The sequence below is a fragment of the Pituophis catenifer genome, unplaced genomic scaffold, assembly GCF_029215685.1.
Source record: "Pituophis catenifer annectens isolate HBS135680 unplaced genomic scaffold, rPitCat1.0.hap2 SCAF_7, whole genome shotgun sequence".
NCBI lineage: Eukaryota > Metazoa > Chordata > Lepidosauria > Squamata > Colubridae > Pituophis > Pituophis catenifer.
The window spans coordinates 67,523,510-67,538,187 of NW_027256887.1; the positions used below are offsets into that span (position 1 = coordinate 67,523,510).

A 14,678-nucleotide genomic window follows, 5' to 3' on the forward strand; every position below is an offset into this window, starting at 1 on the left:
AGGAAGGAGAGAGAGAGAGAGAGAAAGGAAAGGAAGGAAGGAAGGAGAGAGAAAAAAGAGAAGAGAGAAAGAACGAAAAGGAGAAAGAAAGAAAAAGGAAGGAAGGGAGAGAGAGAGAGAGAAAGAAAGCAAGAAAGCAAGAAAGCAAGAAAGCAAGAAAGAAAGAAAGAAAGAAAGAAAGAAAGAAAGAAAGAAAGAAAGAAAGAAAGAAAGGCGGAGGAGGGGGATACGGCTTCCCCCCCTTCCCCCCCCCCAATTGAAAAGCGCCTTCCGCCAAAGGACCGGGTGCAGCCAGGGATCCCGTCCAGCCCGGCCGCTTTCACCGTCCCCAAATCCCCGTCTTAGTAATTGCTTTTTAGGTACCCCAGCGGGGAGTGAGAGGAGGGCGCTGTGGCCTCCGGTTTCTCGGCCTCTCTCTCCCCTCCCGCCCCGAAAATATGAGGGCAGCCCTTGCGGAACACGCCTGAAGGGAGGGACCCCGAGGCTCCTCCCGCGCCGCTCCAAGTGCTTTCTAGGCGCCCGCCCGCCGGAGCGGGAGATGGATAGGAGTGAGCTGGATGGCAGCAGCAGCACAGAAGCTCCCCAGCAATGCTGCCGGGAGGCTGCGCGGGCTGTCGGTGAAGCGGCCGGAGCGGCTATGGAGGAGTCCGCAGCGGAGGCTTCTTCTTCAGGGGACTCGGTTGCTTCGGCCCCCAAGGCCGTCAGCCCTGTCAGCGCTCCCCAACAGGAGCTGAAGCAGCAGCAGCAGCAGCAGCAGCAGCAAGGGGTCAAGAGGCACCATCACAAGCACAACCTGAAACATCGCTACGAGTTGCAAGAAACGCTGGGCAAGGGTACCTATGGCAAAGTCAAGAGGGCCATCGAGAGGTTCTCAGGCAGAGTGGTAAGGGCTGAAAAAGGACTGGCCCGGGAGGGGCTGCTGGACTAAGCTGCAGGGGGAGAGTTGGTGGCATTATTGAAGCATCTAAGCAGGGCACTTCTTGAGTGGACCTTTTATGTAAGGTGATGGTGATGGGGACAACTATTTTGCTTTGTAGGCTGCTTCTGGAGCAAAGGGGTTTCAACATCTTAAAAATAAAAAAAACAAAAGACATGAACTCACATCATTCTCAGCCATTAACTACAAAACCTAAGAGTCGTGGGAGTTGTAGTTCTAACACCCTGGGAGGGTACCAGCTTGGGGAAGACTATTTTGTGATACACCTAAATTTTCAAAGCTTGATGGTGACTGTAGTGCTGCTTTTGCTTTTGCTTTCTTTATCTCAAGCTGTATGTAGCCTTCTCTTAGCCTCTAGGGAGTTTTTTATGTTCTTGCCTCCTCCTCTCTTTCTGAGATCCAAAAATTCACTGGAGGAGTGTTTATGACTTCTCCAGAACTGTTTGATCATGGAATTTTATTTTGAGCCTTTCTCTCCAGATGTCAACTGAGCCCATTTATAGAAATCAGAGGTAGTTCCTTGAAATAAGGAGAACTGGATCATTTGTACATTGGCATTATTTGTCTCTTCCCTTCCAGCAACCAGACATTGCTCTGTCAAAGCATGGACATAACATCCATTGAAATACATAGCCTGGTTTTCTAACTAGAGATGCCTTTGAGATTATACAATTTTAAAGGCCAACAGTGTGTTAGTGGGGGTGATGACATGGACTATATTAACCTTTATAGCAAACACATTGATGCAATTGCTCCTATCAAAGTGAAGTTTAGAGTCCACTTTATTTTGCAAACTAATGTTGCAGTGTACTGTAACTGTCCTGGGCGCAACTTTGGTGCTTTTTGTCACCTGAATAAGTGCCTGAATATCAGAAAAATCCAGGCACATGTATCAGGTTTCATGTAATAGACTAAAAGTATGGCTATTTTCCTTTAATGCTGTCTGGCTACATCTGATGGTTCTGCATTTAAATCAGGTATGCATGTGCTTTCTGCAAAACCATACAATTGTTTGATCAAGTACTTTGCAGTAGATTTGATACATGCTCCATGTTTTGTTTGTATTTTCGATTTTTCTTATTGCTTGCTCAGTCAGTGTTTTGAACAAGAGACTCAAGTAAACAAGTAAGCAAACAATAGAGTAGTGAAAAGCACCTTAGCTACATGTGGTGTGATTGTGTATGTGAGAGTGTCCATTAAAGAACATTTTAGCTTTTCCATGGTTTGATTTGTGGTTAAAAACACTAAATCCTAGCGCAGTGGTCAAAATAAATAAATAATATCCCAGTGCTGTATAGCATGAAAAGAATCTTTAAACACCTGGTTCAGATAAGTCTTAATGTTGTATTATGCTCTCTGTCATTTTACTAAATCATTAAGATAGTTAATCAAAAGCAGAAGTGAGTGCTCATGTTCTTTTTGGCTGCCTCTTTTTTTCTTTGAAAAAGAACATTGTCTGGAGTGTATCATATTACAGGGGTTTAAAATTAGCAAAACATCTAGCTCAAAAATGTACAAGTCTAAAGAGTATCATTTCCAGATTGTATTAGTCTGCTCTTTTCAAGAATTTTGTGTTTATTAATTTTATGACAGCGCGGATAGTTTTTTAGGTTTGCTTTAGAGCAATGCAACATTTGCAGTTAGAGACAAACAGAGAAAAATGGAGTGAAATCATCAAAATGCAGTAGCAGTGATATTTATAATATATTTACTTGTTTATGATTCTTGGGTTTTAATTTGGAACGTGTGTTTTATGCCTCAACGATAATGCTTGGTTGTGTTAAAAATGGCAATGTACTTTACTGAAAAACATATAAACATCTCTGTCTGTTAATATGTGTTATATATTCATAAGAGTGTTATGAAAAGTATTTGGCCCAGAACTTAAACTGGGAATTCATTTAGCCTTCTCTTTCCTATCTGTGCTATCTTTCTTTCTCCTTAGTCATAATTTATGGAATCATTAAAGGGCTTTGATTAGAGTGACTGTATATTGTAACCAGCAGAGGGGGTCCTTGGTACAATGTGACCAGTATAATTCCCATTGTGATCTCATGTAGAGAAAAGTTTAGGACTGTATTAGAAATCTCAAGGTCATATTCTCACCTATGTAATTTGTTTGCTGTCATATTAGTAGATGACAGCAGATGAGGTAGCATTTTCCTACACAGTAGTATGTAAATATTTGGAAACATAGGGCAACATCTAGAAATATCCTTGGTAGCTTACTCTCATCAGGTTATCTAAACAAAAACATTTCCATTAATATTTTATTACTTGTAATTTTGGTTTGAAGCATACAGCTGTGGACTTTTTATAGAAAAATCAGATACCATCAATTAGAATGTCAGGTACTGGCTATTCCTTTGGCTTCTGAGTGAAATCCTATGAAATTTGCATGAAAATCTCCAAACATCCCCAAATGGGAGAAAAGATTCAAATTTGCATCCAAAAAGGTTATATAGTAAAAATTATAATCTGTGTGCACTCTTTTCTTTAGCTTTCCTACACACCACACTCCTCCAAGCTAGATATTGGCATCTAGGAATTTGACTATTTTTTTATTCTAAAAAATGCTTATAAGTTTGACATTTGTTTTGAGAAATGTATAATACTTTCTCAGCCCTAGTTTATGTGATGGCTGTTGAGCTGTGAGTTGGATTATAGATATGTTATATTTAGTTTGTTGTTAGCAGCAACTTGTTATTTACTCTTGTTTACTTAATAATGTAGTGGAGATTAGGTTGTGTACTGAATGAAATGAAAAACAGGAATACAGCCTACATATACTGAGGCAGCCTACCTGCCAAGCATTCACTGGGATTCTGAAGTTCAAGTATGATTTATATAAACATGTAACACTAGTAATCTGTAAAGTAATCTGTATGGTAGGCTGGTATTTAAGGGTTGGTTGTGTGCCATGGATTGCATAGAATTATATGCAAGGAAGAAACAATCTTTGATAAGGGTTATAGAATCAAATCTGGCCATCTAATTTCTCATTCTCTTTCATTGATTCTGCCTAGTCATGCCAGATGTTGAAGTGCTTCTTTGTGTCTCTCTTCCCAGTGAAGATAGCTAATAGCTTCTAAGTAAACCAGGCATACGATTAATTTAAAAATACATTGTGCTTTGCTGCAATTCTATCCATTCTTAAATAGACAAATTCATTTTTGCGTGGGCACATTTTCAAGGCTACTATACTGAAAAAAGTGGTCATTTTGTTAATTCACTCAGATACAGCTCAACAGAATTTTATGCTTCATGCAAAATAGGAGGAGGAAAATGGGGTATGTTTGCCGCCTTCAGTTATTTGTAAAAATATTAAAGGCGGAATACAAATAAATGAATAAATAAATAGACATTTATCCACTTTAAATTGCAATTCAGGTAGTCCTTGCATGGTGAGCACAATTGAGACCATCATCTTGGTCATTAAACAAAGCGGTTGCTAAGCGAATTTGTGATTATGCTCATTATTTTATTCAGATTTCCTTTATTTTACAGAACTGCAAAGGTTATAAATGCAAGAATTGATTGCAAAAAATTTTTATCACCATTTTATCTGTGCAAACAGTCCCTAAACAAGGCAGTTGCTAAACAAGGTCTATCTGTACTAGCAATCTGTGGGTTAATTCTTGAAGAAATATCTCCTAGAGGTCATCAACAGAACAGAATAGCTTGATTCATTAATCCCTATAAAAACTCTAACCAGTATCTACATCTACATCTGCATCTGCATCTATCCCTATCCCTATCCCTATCCCTATCCCTATCCCTATCCCTATCCCTATCCCTATCCCTATCCCTATCCCTATCCCCCAAAATAAGACCTATCCTGAAAATAAGCCCTAGCATGTTTTTATGCATGCATCTAATATAATGCCTGTTCCCAAAATAAGCCCTTCTTAAGAGCTGGCCGCCTGCCCATTCAGTCTGGTTGCTCGCGGTGCCATGGCCACGAGGCGAGGCGGGGGAGTGATGGAACTGTCCCACGTGCCCCTCACCAGCTTACATCAGGGCCCCCGCAGCCAGGCCATCCATGCCCTGACACCTGCCTCGCGGTGGCAGCACCAGCAGCTATATGCAGCAAGAGCCCATGTGGCCGCCGGCCCATTTCTTTTTCTTACTCATGGTTGCAACAGAGCAGGAGGCCAAGCAGTGTGTTGGTGTCGCTTCTGCGAGTTGAGGCATAGATGGCCTGGCTGCGGGGGCCCTGAGGGAAGCCAGGGTGGGGCGTGTGGGGCAGCTCCACCTCATGGCGGTGGTATTGGTGCGCCGCACAGCCTTCTCCCCTGCTGTGAACAAGCAGAAGTAGTGGGCCTCCCATACATAGGAAAAAAATAAGACACCTCCTGAAAATAAGCCCTAGTGCTTATTTTGGGGCCCAAAAGAAAATAAGACCCAGTCTTATTTTTGGGGAAACACGGGTATAAACACACTCACACACACCCCTATTACTGAAAGCTGAGCAGGTGGAATTGGAAAGGAGACTATTAGGAAATCTCAGAGCTTTGTACTTAAGAGGAAAGTTTAAAAAGCATCTCATAAGAGAGCCTTGGCAAATCATTCCTGCACTGTTGCCAGGAAACTCCATTGACATATCTATAAAGTTACCTGGAGTTGAACTCAATTTATTATTTAAAACCCTAAGTATAAAGAGTATTCAAGGAGGAAAATGCCTAAAACTGTCTTCTCCCTCTCCCTCCCTCCCTCCCCCTCTCTCACATACCCACACCCACCCACTCTCAAACCCACACCCACCCACCCACGAAAAGTGTTCTCTCATTGTGGTGGCATTGGGAATTCTCTTGCTTTTCTCCCATTTTCTTTTCCAAGAATTCTGCACATCAGATTGGTTGCTTGTTAGTATAAGATTTTTTTTCCTGATAGTACTTAGTATTGCATTTTACTTTCTATTCCATGTGAAAAACTATTTCCCTTATACAACATTTGTTCCTTTATTCTCACCTGAGAACTTATTTGTAATAAATAATGGCGTGCTTACAGAGGCATGTTTGTAATATCTTTGCAATTAAGGAAAAAAATTCTAACTCCATTTGTGGACTGTAGTCAAAAGAATTCATATGATATCAATTTTATCTACAAATCAGAAGGGTAATGAAGTCTATTAAATCAGGGGTCTCCAACTTTGGTAATTTCAAGATTTGTGGACTTCAACTCCCAGAATTCCTCAGCTTAGCTGGCTGAGGAATTCTGGGAGTTGAAGTCCACAAGTCTTAAAGTTGCTAAGATTGGAGAACCCAATATTAAATCATTAAATTGTTCATCAGTATTTCATAACTATATCTTAAATTCTACAAGAATACCTTCTTGACTCGCTTACAAGTATTGTTAAGACAGGGACACCAGGCAATGGCTAGTGAGCTATATGTAGTAACCCTAGGCTTTTAGAAAGGAAAATATGAATTGCATAGCAATTGCAGCACACCTACATAAACATAAAGCTACATAAAGCTTTAATTCTTGCAGGTTAATCATAAGTGAAAAAGCTACATAAAGTGAGGATAATTTCTAAAGGGAAATCTAGCAGCCATAATACAAAGTTATAATCAAGTATCATGCAAGGGTTAATAAAAAGATAACCACTCTGTTATTTTGTTTAAAGGAAAAAATAATTCTATTTATTTTTAAATCAAAATCAGTCTAGTTAAGTTTTGGCTTGTCATATGTGGAGAGATGGAGGGCTTGTTTCCATCCAGCATGAAAAAGATTCCTGGGAATGCCGAGATACATATTTCTCAAATAACTCTTCGCAGCCAATGTATGACTGATTTCTTGCTTCAGTGACAGGAACATCTTGGAGCTTAGTCATTTTATTCAATGGAATCTTTAAAAGCTATTTTTTTTAAAATATTGATAATCAATTAAAAAGCTTTGGTAATGTAAACACAAATGCTTGAGGTAACTTTACCTGAAGAGGGTATTTCTTAAGATGGTCATATTAGAGCTTTTTGGACATTACCATTATTGATAACTTCACTTGACATCTTAAGACAGCATCCTTACAGTTATTTCTATCATCTATGAAAAATTGATGAACATTTTGCCCCAAATTTAGCTGAAATAAATGAATGTGCTGTAGAATCTACTTGCCAAGTAGCTCTTAACTAAAAGCACTATTGCATTCTAACTAAAAGCACTATTGCATTCTCATAAATGGTCACTAACAATTTCAAGACCACATTTGAGAAGAAAGATCATAATCAAATTGATAAAATAATGTACTTTGCAAGTGGGTTTCTTAATATAATTATATTTGAAATTGGGAAATTATCTGACATGGAGGAAATTTAATCACTTGGGGTGAGTCACTTCAGGTGAGATAGGCAGCCATATAAATTTAATAAATAAGTAATATTTCTGGAATAAAGCTTTTCGGAACAAGCAGTTCATGCATGAGAGTATTTATTCTTCACAAAACTTGAGTCACACATTCTTTAATTGGCATACATCCTATGTAACAAATGCTGTTCCTTTTCAACAGATTCTGTGGGAGTTTATTTAGTACAATTAAAAATGCATAGTTCTCTTGCCGAATATTTTTATAGGAAGAACAGTGAGAATTATAGGAAGAACAAATATGCAATATTTGATGACTAGTTCATTAAAGCCACAAGTGTGCTGAGGCTTTCATTTGTGTTTTCCTGCTATTGTTTCTTGGACTCAGCCTGTGCAGTCAGGCATAGGATTCTCATTTGTCTTGCCCACATGAAAGTCCTCAGCATCTGTAAGCTATAGTTTGTGAAGTACAGTTTCAAACAGCACATGTGTATCACCATGTCTACACAGACAACACTGTACATTTGAATAAATTAGGAGGTTTCAGATGCAGAACATTAGGGGGATGAGTGAGATATTGCATGGGAGTTGAATGGTTGCCATGCTGATCAAATATCTTGGATTCATATCAGAAATTCCAGATGTTTAATGCATACAAAATCCCCTCAGTAATGTTCAGTTTTAAATGAGAAGGAATGCCTGTGTTCACTAGTTAAATGTAAAGTTATTTGATATCCAAACTGTAGCAATAAAATATATAAAAGAAACCACATGTATACAAATGAGTCATGTCTCCTTTACATTCAGCTATCTTAGATAATAGTTATATTTCGACTCGCTTTAGGATGAAAATTGGTTATTAACATCTATGTTTCATTAAAATGAGAGATCTTAAAAAGTAAACTGGTCTAGTATTGTAAAACTAGTGCACATATGCTTATTCAGATCTTATATATTTAGGGGATATGAATAAAAACTATTTGTGAGAAACTATTAATTTTAAGAAAGAATGGCTATGAAAAAAAGCTTCCAGGATTAGAATGATATAGGATCTGGTTATTGTCAAACAATATTTATATATTTATTACAGGGATATCAAACTGGATTTCTTTGAGGGATGGATCAGTATTGTAGTTCTCCTCCGTGGGCCGGCAGTGGGGGTTTTTTTGGCCTGGTTTTGGTCAGTTTTCAGCCTAATTTTCAGCCGGCAGAGTGCTGCAGGAGGCCATGGAGGGTGAAAATGAGGCATGGGGAGCCACACGTGGCCCCTTTTATCTGTCAGAGGCACAGCGGGCCGGTCCTTTGATATTTCCAGACCGGCCCTGTGGGCTGGATTTAAGCACCCCGTGGCCCAGATGTGGCCCGTGGGCTTTAAGTTTGACACACCTGATTTATTACATTGATAATTTACTTTACTTTGTTTACTACCTTTACTTTGTATAACTCAAAGTCGTAGCTGAGCTACTAGAACTAGTCCAACACCTTAGACACTACACTAAGTAATGCTAGACATTGAGCTAAACTATGATGGTGATTTAATTTAGTTTGGCTCAGTATGGCTTAGCATATTGTGGAAACCAAATTAATTTTTAAAGTTGACCATGGCTTAGTAGAGCTTGTTATTTTTCAATAGTATTTCATCATTTTATGTATTTCAAAGGTTTCTCTGGTTTTAGATTGTTCATACATATTCCCCAGCCATGATCCCCACTTATAAAATAGAGAGTTGAGTTAAGAAACAAAATCTGAATAGAATACAGCCTGATTCCAGACGTGCAGCCCACTTCTTAGTTTATCAAGATTGGAATCTTAATTTGTGTTGTGTGAACCACTGGGAAGTGAGCTTCTGAATTCATTTGAAGGTTCAATAAGGTTTGGAAGACCTCTATGTGAGCCCTTTTGAAGATGCCCCCAGCGCCAGAACCTGGGCTATTTGGTACATAGGAAAACATCTGCTCCAAGCTACATTTATATAAGTAGAATGATAGGGTATGCATTGAATAGCACCCATTACAGGTTTCCTATAAATTGATGTTTATGATTATAAGATGGCCACAACTTCATTAATTTGCAAGCATGGGCAAGGTTAATTTAACAAAGGCAAAAAAAAGCCATTCTTTTTATTAATCTTTTCCATCTAGTCTTACTATCATCTGGTCTACCCTGTTGAAAATAGGTATGCCTTACTAAGATCATGCTATCCCAAGGAAGATAAATAAATATCCTTAGCCAATCTAGAGGAAGTTGCTGTTTAGATTATAGAATGATTTAAAAATTACCCAAGTAGCCCTAAAAATTGTAAGATTCTTTTTTGGAGCCCAGTTTATGATGCTCAGGTTCTCAGTTACTACGAAACAATTCTGTCCAGCCTTCCTTGGGAAAATTTCCTGCTCCCAAATTGTTTTGTCTCCCTTTGGCTCCAAATTCTATCTAGTATTTCCCAATACTATGTTGATTAGTGGAAGCAGTTGAGTGTATTTCATAGTATTTGTGCATAAATGTGTAATCACTCTTTTAAAATATTATTTTTAAATCTTACTGTACAGTGTGTTTTTAAAGTGTGGTAGGAAAATGACAATTGATTTGTAGCAAAAAAATCATATTATTTAAAACATTTTTAATGTTCATATATATTTAATTTTCAACTTAAGCTTCTCCAGTAGAAATTTCAATGTAGATATATTGTAGATTGAATGCTATATCTTTCTGGGCAACTAAATATTTACAGAAATCAGGAAACATGCAAATGATGATCATTAGCATGGTTTAAATGCCTGTAATCAGGTCATAATTACACTGTCAGTATGGCTGCCAACCTGAACAAGATCCTCCCTCCCTCCTTTAATTAAGAATGATTTTCAGTTCAGTCTTGCATGATCAACCCCAGAAAATGATTTTAGAGCACTGCTTAAACCTGAACATATGATGATCTGGAATTTTTTAAAAAATAATCTTGTTTTCATATCAGTCACCTTTTATAATGGAATGCATAAATACAGTAAATTCAGATTGGTTTTTGTTACTGCATTTTATCGCTTTTTCAATCACTTTCTTTTTTCTAGCTGTTTTGCCCACTATCAGTATGATCAAAAGTTTTAGTATGATTCAGGTTTATTTATTTGTTTGATTTTAACTGTAATATATTGTTAAAATATTTTGCATATCTTTATGAGAAGAGGGCATGGATTTCCAACTGTGCATTGTGACAGAAATTCCTTATTGTACATGCATCATTTACACAATGTAAGTATGTAAGGACTAGTGCTCGTTTTGTGACATCAAAATGAATATTTTATCATTTTAGTAAAACCTTATCTTGCTGTGGACAGTGCTGGCAGGGAGTTGTGTTATCTGACATAAGTCTAATGGATCACTTCTGCCTGGGGCTCTCCTGGTTGGACACCCTCTTGGAAAAAACAGCTTCTGAGTCAGGGCTATGCTCATCTGGACTTTGGTTATCATTTGTTGGTTTGTTGTTGGAATATTTATATACTACCTACATCACTACCCAGTTTACTGTCCACAAACATAAATCAATGCTTTCTTCCCTGGGGTTTAAGTTAGTTTTGGTGTTGGGTCCCTTAACATTATCATGAAATAGGCTTGACGTGATTGTTACTGATTACTTTTTAACCTCTTCTTGTAGACCTCTTCTTATAGACCTCTTCTTGTAGATTTCTTCTTGTAGACCTCTCCACTTTTTGGATTTTCTTGACCTGTATGGAGGTTCTGTGCAACTAGAATCAAGTTGCCAAGTCTTAAGAGTTATTTATAGTTATTCAGGTAGAAACTAATTTTGCATATGTCAGCCATCTTGAAATTTATTTTATTTTTATTTTAATAAAAATTTATTTTATTGCTGAATTTTGAGACTCTTCTATGCATTGAACAGGCATACCATTGAAGTCTTAACTGGCAGTGCATAGAGAAGTCTCAAAATTCATCCTGATCAGCCTTTTTAAAGATAAAATAAAATATCTTCAAGATTTTTGAAATGAAATCTGAGAAAATTGAATTTATTGCTAGGTCCAGAAAAGAAAATGTTCAGCCAAGATATGCAGATTTTCCCACTTCAATGAAATGAATCAATATACATCTAGGATTAAAATAAATATGAGGCTACTAGCAGACACATAGATATGAATTCAGATCAAATAAATTCATATGTAAACTTATTGGAACAGATAACTGGGATTAAAAAAAAGGTAAAGGTTTCCCTTATCCAGTCATATCTAACTCTAGGGGGCAGTGTTCATTTCCATTGCCTAGCTGAGGGAGTCAGTATTGTCTGAAGACCCTTCCGTGGTCATGTGGCCCAGATGACTATAGGCCGAGGCTCACAGAATACTGTTACCTTCCCACCAAAGTGGTACCTATTTATCTACTTGGATTTGCATGCTTTCAAACTGCTAGGTTGGCAGGAGCTGGGGCTGGAATGGGAGCTCACCCTGTCATGCAGTATTTGGGTATTGAACTGCCAACCTTCTAGTTGTCAAGCCCAGTGTCTTAACCGCTAGGCCACCACACCCCTTGTCACTGGGATACTCTGAGGATAAATTAAATCAGTCACTATGTAGTGCAATTTGTCTTCTTCCAGCCTCTTGATAGTAAGAAAAGTAAGCATTGCCACATATACTATGAATTCCTGAGATTCTTGGAATTATCAGGAAAAGAAAACAGGAAATTACATGGCTGTTGGTATCTCTTGTGTCTTCAGAATTAAGTCTTTTGCTTCAGTGGAAAGTACAACAGAGAAAGTATATTAAGGATGTATTTAAAACAGTCTGTGTTATTGTCTGTTGAGCTAAGTTTGTTCTTTATGAACTGGATGATCATAAAGGCAGCATAAATCATGTAAAGAATTCTCATTTGCTGTTTCTGCTTTTTGCAGATGGAGCTTATAGAGTAGAAATCCAGTCTGCTCCAGGATATTTTAGCTGAACTGAATGAGTCCATTAAACAAATGTAATAGGTTTTTGGAAAGACTTTCCTATGCATTTGAAACCAGATGTTTTACACAGAGAACATCTGGGAAGTATGGGTGTTCGTGTATATATACAGCACATTGGAAAATAGCTTTATTGAGCCCAGCTGGGTAGCTGCTTGGGATGTTGTTGTAGAATATAACAATCCAGTTGTTATAAGAAATAATTTATTTGAAGTGTTGCCATCAAATGAATGTTTGGCACAGGAGCCAGCATCTTTGTTTCATTTTGTGCACAAATTCTTCTCATTATCATTCCAACAAAACTTGCTATGACATTTTATATCCTGTTATATAAGCTAATTCAATCACGAGCATGCTTTTAAGTTGGTATGAACATTATAGAGCACACTGCAGAACAAAGTCAGTAGTTAAAAAAAGGGGTTGCTAAGATTAGGCTATCAAATGCAGTCACAGGATTTATGAAGAAATTGTACAAATTCACTTGTCTTGTTGCAAGGTATCATTATTATTTATAGCTTCATTCCTGTGCACTTGTTAAAGCAATATAAAAGTAATTGCATGGGAATATATGTTTCATCAGAGTCTAATGAAATAATATACTATAATATGTTTTTATGTTTTCATATCATATTTTCATGCCATGTTTTCAAAGCAGTTTTCATTTTAACAATTATTGGAATTATTGATATTTGTAAAAAAAAAAAAGAGTTTAATTCTTAGTAGGATCCTTTTTTTCATTTTGTGTTAAATTGGTTTTTCCACTTCACTTGATTTGCCAAGTACAGGAAATATTTTTCTAGGTTCTGATGTAATAGCATAATAATTTCATTTCGGATAACTTAAATAGAAACTTTAAAGTCAGAAAGACTGGCTTAAATTGGTTGATTCCCATGGTGCAGTATAGGTAAACCTCAACTGACACAATTGGGACCAGAACATCCATCACTAAGTGATGCAGTCATTAAGTGAATAACACCCAATTTTATGACTTTTCCTGGGGTTAAGTGAATTGCGTGGTTGTTAAGTGAATCAAGCTTCCCCCATTGCCTTTGCTTGTCAAAAGATCCCTGGGAAGATCACAAATGGTGACCGTGTGACCCCAGGATGCTGCACAACTATTGTAAATATACGCCAATTGCCCAAATTTTGATCATGTGACTGCAGGAATGCTGCAACTGTTCTAAGTGTGAGGACAAGTTGGCATTTTTTTTCAGCATTGTAACTTCAGATCAGACAGTTATTAAACAAATGGTGTAAGTTGAGGGCTATTTGTACAAGTTTTAAAAATAGTTCTCTACGGAATGGCATGTTTTATAGTATTTGCTGAAATTAAATTCTAGCTAAAATAACCAGAATAAAATGTTCTATATGCTGGATGTGGTGGTATATCATGTTTGTGATAAAGAAATTGATTTAACTTACAATATCTGTTTTTTTAAAGGATGTGAACTAGGCAAAACTTCTTCCCCTAGTCTTATACTCTGAACAATGTATGAAGTTGAGAGTGCTGATACACATTTTTTAAAGTGACTTAATAGATTAACAAATATGTTTACCTAACACATAAAAAGGTAAAAGGTTCCCCTCGCACATATGTGCTAGTCGTTCCCGACTCTAGGGGGCAGTGCTTATCTCCATTTCAAAGCAGAAGAGTCAGTGCTGTCCAAAGACGTCTCCTTGATAATGTGGCTGGCATGACTAAATGCCAAAGGCGCACGGAATGTTGTTACCTTCCCACCAAAGATGGTCTCTATTTTTCTACTTGCATTTTTAACGTGCTTTCGAACTGCTAGGTTGGCAGAAGCTGTGACAAGTAATGGGAGCTCAGTCTGTTACGTGGCACCAGTGGTGGGTTGCCTCCGGTTTGGACCGGTTTGCAAGAAGGCTCCGCCTACTGCAGAGTCAGTGGGCGGGAGGCTCCGCCCACTGACCCGGACGTCAGCATAAGTGATCTGCACATGCGCTGAAGAGTGTGCACATGCGCACGAGCACAATGCGAACCAGTAGTAAAGTTAAGTAGGACCCACCCCTGCTAGGACCCACTAGGGATTCAAACAGCTGAACTGCCGACCTTTCGATCGACAAGCTCAGTGTCTTAGCCCTTGAGCCACCGTGTCCCTCTGCCTAACACTTAAAAGGTAAAAAAATTAAAATCAGACATAACCCTGGCAAAGAGATTCCATGACTGTGATAATCATTGCCCAAATAGTCTCAGTATCCCTCCCCAGGATGTCTCTAAATTTCATAAATAAAAATGTAGACTAGAAATGAATTGTAGGGACCTTATTAATAAATAATTTTACCTTCACAGGTTTCATAGAGAACCATTCACTATTGCAAAGTTATATTCTAATGAATCCTTGTTTTATGTTACGCCTGAATTCTTTTTAATGCTCAATCACTCCAACTTGGCTCCTGTGTCAGTGAGAACAGCTAAATTAACCAGGAGTTGCCGTATGGTACCAGTGGTGGGTTTCAAAAATTTTTACT

The 14,678-nt window shown here is 37.9% G+C and overlaps 1 protein-coding gene across 1 annotated transcript in view; it reads left to right on the plus strand.

Annotated features, from left to right (window-relative positions):
* Positions 1-538: 538 nt before the first annotated feature.
* The window catches only part of NUAK1 (NUAK family kinase 1), a 62,767-nt gene continuing 48,627 nt past the window's right edge, over positions 539-14,678 (plus strand). Inside the window, exon 1 of the mRNA XM_070947281.1 lies at positions 539-883. Coding sequence (XP_070803382.1) covers positions 539-883 — 345 coding nt within the window. The remainder of the gene's footprint in view (positions 884-14,678) is intronic.